General features: G+C 44.5%; 1 protein-coding gene across 1 annotated transcript in view; it reads right to left on the reverse strand.

Annotated features, from left to right (window-relative positions):
• Positions 1-591: 591 nt before the first annotated feature.
• The window catches only part of LOC106808056 (WD repeat-containing protein 60-like), a gene marked incomplete at its 5' end in the record, with an annotated part of 17,244 nt that continues 6,491 nt past the window's right edge, over positions 592-11,344 (reverse strand). The window contains 3 exon segments of the mRNA XM_014810613.1: positions 592-621; positions 1,102-1,233; positions 1,543-1,624. Of these exon segments, the coding sequence (XP_014666099.1) occupies positions 592-621; positions 1,102-1,233; positions 1,543-1,624 (244 nt within the window).

The following is an 11,344-nucleotide window of genomic DNA, read 5'->3' on the forward strand; positions in this document are numbered from 1 at the left end:
GTTCAGTCTGCAAAATACAGGTGCCTGTTGTCGAAACAAATAAGTGCTTATTCATTAGTCTTGACAGCTTTTCGGCCTGTAAAAGAAGACGTTTTACAGAACGTGTGAAGAGTTAATAGTCTCCCTCTCCCTCCATCACGGCGCCAGTGTATCGACGTCTGGTCCTACAGTGCAAACGAAATTCATCTTTGCGTTCTCGAACAACAAGCGCCTATTTTACAAATGGAGCACACTTGAATGGAAACAAGTGCCGCAGTGCGACAGGGCTCATCTGGTGTTGGTGGTTTCTGCTAGATAATAGTCCATTTGTGGTCATAGCAAGAATCCGTCTTATACCATTAAGTCTTCTTTATTCTTGTTCTTTCGTAGCATTGGAGAACATCAGATGATAATCAGCTACACTTTCGCACCACCTAATCTCTATGCTTGCAGATACATTCCGATTGCAGGTTGGCAGCAAACACTTGATTACGAAGCGTACCACACGCCCTGGGGTCTGCCGCCGTGATTGTTGCCTACCACATAGCGAGCATGTCACTGATTCAGCCTTCGGTTTACAATTTGGACATTGCCATTAAACTGTCGCAACTGCTACTCCTCACATTCACACAGGTATTGGCTCTAAATCAATAGCAAAAGCATTAGTCCTTTGTTACAGTCAACCAAATAAATGTTAACGCCTCCTCTTGAGGCGTCAAAGTTACTCCGACACCTTACTCTCGCATTCAGTGGAAGAGTCCATTTCGACGGTCCTTTCAAGTAAAGCCATAAAAAGTGGTAGGTCAGCCCGGCTGAAACCAAATATGGTTTCTTTCAATCGCTCCGTCAGACCAGTGTCCTCAGAAATATAAAATCTGGCCCTCTGCCCCATTAACCGTTGTGACCTGTGACGCTCCAAAACTCGGCGACACGTGAGTGGCTGTTTCTACCGATGATGCTATACACCGACTATCACGAGCCTAGGTCGAGCCGTTTAGTGCACTTTGTCCGCAATTCTTGCTTTCCTCCTAATACCTAAGTTAGGAGGGAATGTTCGGCCCCTCTTTTACTACCTCTGATGATATACAATGAGTTGCAGCGTCACAGATTGAAAACACCTACCAGAAAATAGCTGGGGTCGAACGGCGAGAAATCGATGCACGTAGCTTCAGCACCCGTACTCGTCTCGTCGACTGATCCATGGAGTCTCGGCACAGCCTTGCCACCGTACTTGAGGCCATGTATCACGAAACCCTAAAGCAGGAGCACAGAGCATTCGTTAGTGCTGCCATCTTAGAAAGCTGCGAACAGAACCAACAATTTCACAATGAACTCAAGGATATACACGTAGTTGAATATAAAGGTACAACTTTATATACATATATATATATAATATAATTATTTATTTTTTTATTTATTTTTTATTTTTTAAAGGTATGCTTTTGCAAGGAAGCCACGTACCTTCACAACCACCTAACCTCAACTATTTTTAATTATATTTACTATTTATACGTGAACAAATCGCATATAACAAGCTATTTTCTATGAGCACGCTTCTCATACCCTATCACAAACAATGTAGAAGTGGTTGGGATTGGACGGCAGGAGTCTCATATCAAGCGTTTGAAGTCCGATGCTTTGATCTCTAAAAAATACATTTAAAAAGTACATAAAAGAAATCAAAATGATGTAGAGAGTAGTACCTTTACAATATATATCAATAGTTGTAGACAGTGAATATAAATTTTAGTGATGAAAATCATATACTCATATAGAATTAGTAACCAGAAAAGATTTAGAAGAGATCTGGTATGATATTTCACCAATCTATAAAAATGTTTATACTATAGATCCTTAATAGATATAGTTATAGAGAGCAGGATAGACAGAGGCCTATACACTCTACACACAGTCAGCAAATATAAGCACGCATGTGGTATAACTGCAACTGAGGTATAAATACAGGAGCACACAAATACACACGATTGTTGAAAAAGTGAAATCACATACAGACAGCAGTTAATACGTGAAGCATCCGTGCAAATTTAGACAGACACAAGGCATTATATAAAGCTCAATTTGTTCGCTAAGAAATATTTTGTTATCTGCAATGATGATGGTGTTTTATTGTGAATATTCACTGTGACGGGTATTTTCATAAGCACGTATGTGTATTCCAGGAGTGAATGAAGTCTCCTGAGCTGTTATAAAGCTCTTCCCCAGCAAATGTAGAAAGCCCTGTTACTCTGCAAGCAATAGCTTATACAGCTGCCACTTAAAGGGAGAGTTTACTCTAGGTTCTAGGGTTATTTTCAGCTAATTTAAGTTATAATTAGTGTACGCGCATCTGTATGTTTTTCGTGATTCTGCAGATAATAGTCATGGAGTGGAGCCGAGAAGTTCAGGCCCTGATGTAAAGTTTTTGATGGCAAACATGCACAGAATGTAAGTCTTCATGGATATAGATATTTAATTTCCATAAAGCAAAGTTATCATCGAATCTACACCATAATAGTAAACTATAACATTTTAAAATGTTTTTGTTATCTTCTCATTAATATGACCGTAATTAGCAATAAAATTAAATTAAAAAATCTATGTTTTTGTTACCCAGATACAACAAGCGATGTACACAATATGCTGACCTGGAATCTAGGTCTAAGAGATTGCAATTCTTTAATAATTTGATACAGTCAATGTCTAATCCGAGTGGTCACGTCGAAGAGGTTTGTACGCGCACATTCTTAATCTAGTTAACCATACCTGTAGTAAAGCAGCTTTGAAATATTAATATAAAGTTTTATTAATATTAATTAGTACTAAAAAATACTTAAAAACTTAACCATATCTGTACTATATAAAGTAGCTTTAAATAATAATATGAATTTTTAATGAATATTAAAAAAGCTAAAAAGACTAAAAATCCGCTTACCGGTTACTAGTTTTTTCTTCTCTCATTGTGAACACGAAGTGTTAACTCAAACGTACTAAAACATAAGTTTGCGTTTGGTATTTCGCGACAGGTCGGGTTGGACATGGGCAGGGATAAAGGAGCGGAGCATGGAATGATGGCAACAAGCGAGACAGACGATGACAGTGACAGCGAGTCTGACACTGAAGAGATGAAAACCAAGCTTACGATTCTTGGGGTCGCACCAGGTGAGTCTTCCTTACAATCAGTAAGCATGCAGTGCTATACGTTTCATCACAGCAGGGGTTGATAGTGACAAATGTTATTATTAACCCCTGATCACACAGATAATCAGCTGCTATCGAAGCGGGAAAAAACCAACGGTTACGATAACCGATGTAGGACTCGTATTTTTACGAAAAAATCTAAGGCGCCCGTTACCGGTAATTAAGATGAACTATGTGAGAAGGGGAGTGACACGTGTCACCTTGATATCAGTGATGACTCGATAATACGAGTGACTTATTTAATGACGTCACATAATTAAAGAGTCAAACTCACGTGTAATACACACACATACGCACGCACGCACGACCACGCACAGCAACGCCACGTCACGTCAAATCACACACACAACACACACACAAATATATATATTTTTATATTCATCATTTATGTTAATTTATTTTATTATTTATTTATTTCATTAGACAAGAAACAGAAGAGGTGGTGATACTCGCGCAACCATCGTGCCTGTACGTATAATATGCTGTGTTAGACTTTATCACTATATATATTATTGTTATTGTTATGTTTGTTAGATTTTATCACTATTCACACAATACCTCGGACGCGCGTGTGTCGCTGGCAAACTATAGAGGCAATCGGGGGCCCGTTGTCAGAAACAAAATTAGTCTTAACATTAGTCTTAACCTCAATATTCTTAAGTGCTATCTTAACATTAACATTAGCATTAACTTTACGATGTTTCTGACAACGCCCCCCTCCCCCGGGTTAGTGTAGCAGCAGGAGAAACAGCAATAAAGTATGCGTTTAATAATATAGTTATTAATAATTATTAATTATTTATAATAATTAGCGTTAAACGTTTGCAGAGTTTCACGGCTGGTTCGTCAGAGTCGATGGCGCAGGCAGCAAGTAGTACATCCCAGGCAGTGGTAGCTGTCGTGGCTGATATCCAACATGGCGTCAATGCTGTCTCCCCGCCGACTTATGCCCCAGCAAATGTCTCGTCGCGTGAGCAAGAGAATCGTGAATTTGCAAGTAAAAATTGTTCGAAATTATTGCAAGTAAAATTGTTCGGAATTGTTGTTCGAAACTATTGCAAGTAAGATTGCACGGAAAAGGTTCGTGAAATTGCCTGTGTGTTTTACGCCATAGCGTTTTAGTTTGAGCTACTATGTTTGCGTTTAATAAAGAAAACTCATACACAGATCTTATAGCATGTATATGAAACCTTTTATTTTGTACGCACCCTCTAAACAGTTCAATTTACATACGTGCATAGATCGCGCTTAGAGAAAGCTCTATGGAAACTTCAAGCAGGACGGGTTCTCTCTTTATCATACGACTCATCATTATTACAGTATATATTACTCCACGGACGGAAAATCTTTCTCAGAATATATACATACGGGTTGTTACCATATAAGATATTCATCGCACATCACGGGGAGTTGTACTGCTGCACCCATAGGCTGCACCAGTATATACATACCAAGACGCGGAGACACCGTGGGCGTGCCTCCTTAATACACCAGGATTTTATGATAAAACCGATGAGCACGCACGCACGCACACCACACGCACGCACGCACGCACGCACAAATTATATTCACATATACACACCTTATACTAATATCTACATAATAATATTGAAGCTCCTGTAACATCAAGTGCGAGTTTAGAGAATCAGAACAGCTAAGGATTGTGCGCATACTAATATTTACACATTAACTATTAACCTAAATATTAACTTATTTTTGTCTGTAAGTGTAATCTCAAAGATAACCCGAGTCAAATAAGCTCAAAGATTATGAGTCAAAGACGCATGATGAAATTTGACAGTCGTATTCGACGGAATGAATTGTTACTTTTACATGTTACATCGGACAATCAGAGATTCAAACAAACTTCAAATCGTTATCACAATGACGTGTCCATTTTAACGAACCACGTTTGTGATACTGGTGCTTTAGGAACTCGGTGTAATTAAATGATAAACATGCTTTGAAGAACGTATGTTCGTGATAAGATAAGGTGAGGTGAGTGTGAATCTTTGAACAAGAGGTAGGTGTTTGTAACACAGCAACGTGACATACGTTTTAAGATCTTAGACCAATTACTTTTAGACCATTTACCATTAAACGTTTTAATATATATATAGCAGATATTTAAAGCCGTAAAGAAATTCGTTTTTCTATTCATTTGACCGCTTCAATTTTTGTCACAACTTGTGACACTTTCCTACATGCCCTTCACGAGCTCGTTTGTTTATGAATGACTTCTTTTCGATATAATAAACACACGCCCAAAGTATGAACGCCAAAACATAAACAAATCAAAGTTTCACGATTTCACATGTCATCATCTTCCTTCGTGCTACTGTGTAAGTGTAACAGTTCTAACAAAATACTATCACATTATCTAAACGATCACGTTTAAAAATCAATAAATACAATCGAAGAGGCATGTCACTTGACAATTAACCGGGCGAAAGTTCAGAAGCTCCACACACCTACTGGGACGGCACCAAGTAAACAGGTAAGTTTGAAAATCGGAGCGCACATATTCTGTTTATAGCACTCTCCGTTACCATCTTTACTGGGTGTGTTTAGCATGAAGCTCAGTTTAAAAATTGGAGCGTACATATTTAACATGTTTAACATGTTTAACATAGAGCGTACATATTGTACATATGTTACATAATTCTGTTTGAAACACGCTGCGTTAAGCCTAGCACAGACCTGCGACTTTTTCATGCAACTCGACAGCAATTCTAGAATCGCTGTAAAAATGTGCTGTGAATCAGACGTTGCGAGGAACGCTGCAACGGCAGCCCGTAGCGTATTCTGCCCGCTTGCGTCCGGTTGCAAGAATCAACACTGCTTTTTGTTCTTGAGCGACTCCGTCAGGCTCCAATCGCTCCGAAATTTCTCTAGAATTGTTTTCTACTTGGAAATCGCATGTGTCAGTGTGTGCGCACACGACTATGCAGCACAACATAACTTGACCATGGTGTTCTAGTAGTCGGCTATGGAACTATGAATGGAAGCGATTACTGGATCGTCAAGAACAGGTATTAATATTAATATATATATATATATATATACATTAATTATGATAATATATATATTATATATACTATAATATATGTGTGAATGGTGCTGTGCGTGCTGTGCGTGCGTGTGGGCGTGTATATGTTGTGTGTGTCGTCCTGCGCGCGCGGTGTGTTGCGTGCATGCGTGCGTGCGTGCGTATGTGTGTATTGGAGTGTGTGTGTGTGTGCGTGGTTGCGTGCGTGCGTGCCGCGTGCCTCGTGCGTGTGTGTGTGGTGTGTGTGTGGTGTGAACGACGTGTATGGAGTGGGTTGTGTCACGATATAGACATCCTTTTGCGCGTCTTAGCGCGTTTGTCGTTATTGCAACCTCGTCGAGGGTGACGACGAGACGCGCTAATTGCTGGTGTTAGCTTCTTTGCACTGTCTGTTGTCTGGAGGGCCGATTATTATATATTAGCGTTTGGCGGCTTGTACAATCTTCATCGCTTGATAAGAGGCCGACGCTGAATGCTACGCCTGGACATACAACAAGATGGACAAACATCAACGTTAGGCGTTACACTAGGGTTGACGCGACAACAACGCCAGAAATGCAGTGTCGCATTGACATACAGCCACGGTGTGCAAAATTCAGCCAGAGTGCGACTTCAAATCAAGGAAGACTTTCAGCGATGAGTACATCTCACCGAAGGTAAGTAACTTTTATGAAAGTTAGTTCGCACCACAGTGCTTGATTATTTTGAGTTTTTTTAAGCTGTGATGAAATACCACGTGGTGTGAAATCTATAGTATTCACCGAGAATATCATGTGTGTACAGTATTGTAAAATAGGAAGAGTCCAATGGAGTGCTACCAGGAAGGTCAGCCGTATTCAGTGAAAAACCCGGTTCTCGTGCTGTGACATAATATATTTGGACATATTATATTGGTATATGTATGCGCGTGCTTGCGCTCTCCTCTTTTCTCTCATCTCTCTTCACGCTCTCTCTCTCTCTCTCGTCTCCTCTCTCTCTATCTCGCTCTCCTCTCTCACGCCCTCTCTCTCATCTCTTCTCTCTCTCGTCTCTCGCTCGTATCTCCTCTCTTCTCTCTCTCTCGGCTCTATCATCTCTCTCTTCCTCTCTCTCTCTCATCTCGCTCTCTTACGGGGGGAGGGGCGGGCGATGTGCGCGCGCGGTGTGTATTAATGTTTGTGCCTTGGTGATGTGGTGTGTGTAAGCTATCGAAAATTTATGCCTGCAGGTGGCTGTTGACGGTCCTATTGATCACCTTAAAGTGTTAAGATCTGATTTACTCTTTTTATATTCTACTCATATCAATGTAGATTACGTCCTCCGCTATTGCTCCGTATCTTCCCCACAGTCCATCGATGTGTCACAGTTCGCTCGTCATCAGGCTTGTCCTCCTCATTCATGCTCGCTCCAGGCAGTGCATACCGCCTTCGATCTCGTGCTGATGTTGGTAAGGTGTCCTGTTGTCTGAGTCTCGCGTCTCTTTAAGCGCTCTATGCTCTCTCGCGTCTCTTCATTCGTACTCCTTCCTAGGTTAGTATCCTCTTCGTATGCGCCTCGGCTCGGCTATAAGCAGTCAATAGCTGCTCTTTCTTCTTCTACATTTCTCGCCAGCCACTATGTGACATCTCTGACATCTCTGAACACCGTTTCATGATAGCTGCACTGATGCTCTGCTCGGCTGTCTTCAAGTCGCCTGGATTCTGTAATCTGGATGTTACACGAAACATAAAAAGGCGCGCTGCCTAAGTGTAGCATAGAGAACACTCGTGTGTGGTGCGCGCCTGCATTGGGCTAGATACCAACATCGGCGCGGTCGATTAAATAGATATTCGCCGCGACATGCCTGCATAATAAGCGTGCAACACACAGTGACTGGACCACGGCGACGGGAGAGCTGGTTAATTGGCTGGTGGTTTAGCTTCTCGTGTTGCCGAGTCTAGAATGACTCTTCCGCTGTCTCCTTGAGACACAGGGATATGGGCGGCATATAACGCCGGCTTGGAAATGCGTTTGTGTGCGACTAACAGTGACACACGGCAATCTGCCCGCTTTCGCCACAGCTTGTGTGGCACGCTGATGCCGCTTTCTCGCCTTACGCCCACTCGCCTTCTAACCGTCCATTGCACTGCGACAGCCGAGGGTTGTATATAATTGATGATGCTTTTTTCTCTGTTGTGTATTAGTCGGTGTTCAGTATGTTTGTGTTGTAGTGTTGCGAATTAATTCGCGGTGTGTGTGCTGTGGATCTGTGCGTCGGGGCTCCGCGTTGTGGTCGTGGCTGCGGTCGCAGTTGTCGGGTGGGTGACTTACGCCCCGCCGCGCCGTGCGTAAACTACATAGGTCGAGCTCGCGCATCGATCGGCTCCAGGCGATCCGCGTGCAGATCGCGTGTCCGTGTGTACTCGTTCGAGCGCGTGTGGCTTTCAGCGCTCTCAGGTCCTGTGGCGACTCGCGTTTCTACGTTAAGTGGGAATCTTGTCGCAAGATTTAGACGTGATGAGATGAGAACAGAAGATAGGTGGTGGTGATTTAGGAGGTATGAGTAGATGTTGAGCCTCAAGCATCACATTCTCGGTCGTGATTAAAAGGTGTCGCTATAAGAGATGTAGTGTGTTTCATGAGATACTATCAATATAATTGTTTGTGGTAGAAAATTAGACTGTGATCGAGCCCGAACGGGAGGTTATAGCAGGTTTAGTATCTAGGTCTCTCGCTCTAAGTCGAGCTGGCGCCATGTTGGCGGGATTGCACGGTTTATGATATGATGGATACTATTGGTTGGATGTCTCTGGGATTGCGTAGAGGCCCTATTATGTGTGGTGTGGCTGCTACGATAGTTATCCTCGGATCTGGGCACCTGATTTACACCAGCGCGAAATCGCGTTTATAGCCTAGGACCTCGATTCACCGCTCTATAGATGTTACGGACTAGCTCAACGCGACAGCGCTCCGCTCTGTGCGCTACGCATAAAGTGAGTACTGATGGGCATCTAGGATTGGTGGTGCGGGCATGACTCTCTAAATCGCTCAATCGGCCTCAGTGCTCTTAATTCGGTCTCAATGCTGTTTTACTAGAATTACGAGCCTTAAGTATATAGAGATTCAGTTGCTTTCTACGACGGATTACCTAACTGATTGGTATACTCGAACACGTGCAGCTAATAGAAGGTGCGCTGTGATGGATCGGCGATAGAGTTTTCGTATAACTTCAGAGGACCTCCTGAAGTACTCTGCGATCGAGTCTGTAAGACGCCGTGTATATGGGGTTATCACTGGAACTATGAGTATCTTCCGGATTTCGGGGTCTATGGTTGCTTTACGACTTCGGGAGTTTCCAACGCTGGCGAGCCACAGCCTGCTATTCTTCGATCAGGCCTCTGTAATAAGCAGTATCTGCAGGCTCCTGCATTGGTGCGTTGGACTCATATCGAGGCTCCTGATTGGGGCGGGCTGTATGACGGCGCTGCACTCGCATCTCCTCGGTTATGGGATGTATGACGAGGTCATACAACTTGATATGTATGAGATTCTTGTTGGACTGCTTATCGGGGAGTGTTGTAGTGAAATGTTCGCGCTGCTGTGTGTTCTAGACTTCAACATCACGCAAGGCGTGGGCGCTGAGTTTGTCCAGCGGCCTGACTACGAGCGCGCTCCTGATTGCGTCGGAATTTCTATTAGGCCCCCTACCACTGACTTGCGTCTCAGACCATGCACCATCTACGCACGACAAGCCCTCATTGAACTCCGAGCACACACCCGGCTCGTTCACCGAGTACTCCCTGATTCGCCGTCCACAGCTTTCTCAAAGAGGCCACCTGAATTCGGACTCAGGCCTGACCACTAACCGAACGCGGCTACCTGGCACTTGCGTCCGCTATATCTACGGACAGGACCCCATGATCGGTGGCTCTGGCTCGCATACGAGCGCCGCCTGCCGTTCGGAGTGGCTCGGTATGCGACGCTAGCGGCCTCCTAATTGCAGCCTGTAGAGAAAACCGGATCCGGCACTTTAGGAAGCCTTGATAACCATAGGAGTCACCGGACCATCCTCCCTCAGCACCACTATATCAGACGCATTTCACTAGCCCCTCCACGACGTAGCAGATACGGACGACTCCTGCGACGCACTCACGGGCCAACGGCCTTATTTTGAATCTTCGTCCAACTACAGAAGGAGCCCTCGGTTATCTAGTCCATTTAGACCCGATCAAATCAGGACGACAGCGAGCTCTGCGATAAGCTCAGGCGAGACAATGAGGATCCTCGTAGAAAAGACTCCAACTCAGGAGCCTGGTAGCAGACCGACCGAATCAGGAGCCTCGTAGCAGCCGACCAATCAGGAGCCTACGCTAGCAGCCAACCAATCGAGCGAGCCTCGCTAGCAGCCGACCAATCAGGAGCCTCGTGAGCTGACCAATCACGGGCTCTGTAGAACCCTGAATCAGGTGAGTCGCTTGCGCGTAAGCACGCTCTGAGCCAATCAAATGGCTCGGCCTTCATGTTCTAGGAAACCCGCGACCAATCAAGAGCTGGGGGTGCCAACAGTTCCACGTAGCTTTGTTTTTCTATTGCACCAGCATTACAGAGAGAGAGAGAGTCGGCCGCCGTGATGCGATGCTGATGTGCTTCTGGGAATGAGCGGCGCAGCGCCAAGGTGCGCGTTGGTGGAGGATCGGAGCGGGATCCCCGCTGGTCATGCGTGGCATCGATTCAGTGCTTGTCAGGGGCAGGCGGCGCAAGCGGATATAGCGATTTCGTCGTCGCCTGCTTCCATTTTCGTCGCGATGAGAAGAAGGGTCGGGGTGGCCGGATAGCAGGCGGAGATGGGATGAGCACGACTCCTACATGTCAGTAGCTCGCTTTCGCAGTGCGCAACTAATGTGCGAACTGCGTGATTGCGTGCGTCGCGTGCTTGCGACGTGTTGCCTCATGATTACTTTGCCGGATGGTGAGTCCGAGTCGTGTTATTAACGAGTGTGGTGGCGTGTATTCACGTGTGTATGAGTGCGTGCCAATGGCGTTACGTGATAGTGTGTGAGTGCCGCCGTACACAGCCAATCAATCAGCGCAGCACTCCGCTAGCAGCGTGCCGACCATCGGAGCGCTCGTAGCAAGCGATCAAGTCAGCCGGCCTTTTGC

Source organism: Priapulus caudatus, unplaced genomic scaffold (genome assembly GCF_000485595.1).
Source record: "Priapulus caudatus unplaced genomic scaffold, Priapulus_caudatus-5.0.1 Scaffold251, whole genome shotgun sequence".
In the NCBI taxonomy this organism is placed as follows: Eukaryota; Metazoa; Priapulida; class Priapulimorpha; order Priapulimorphida; family Priapulidae; genus Priapulus; species Priapulus caudatus.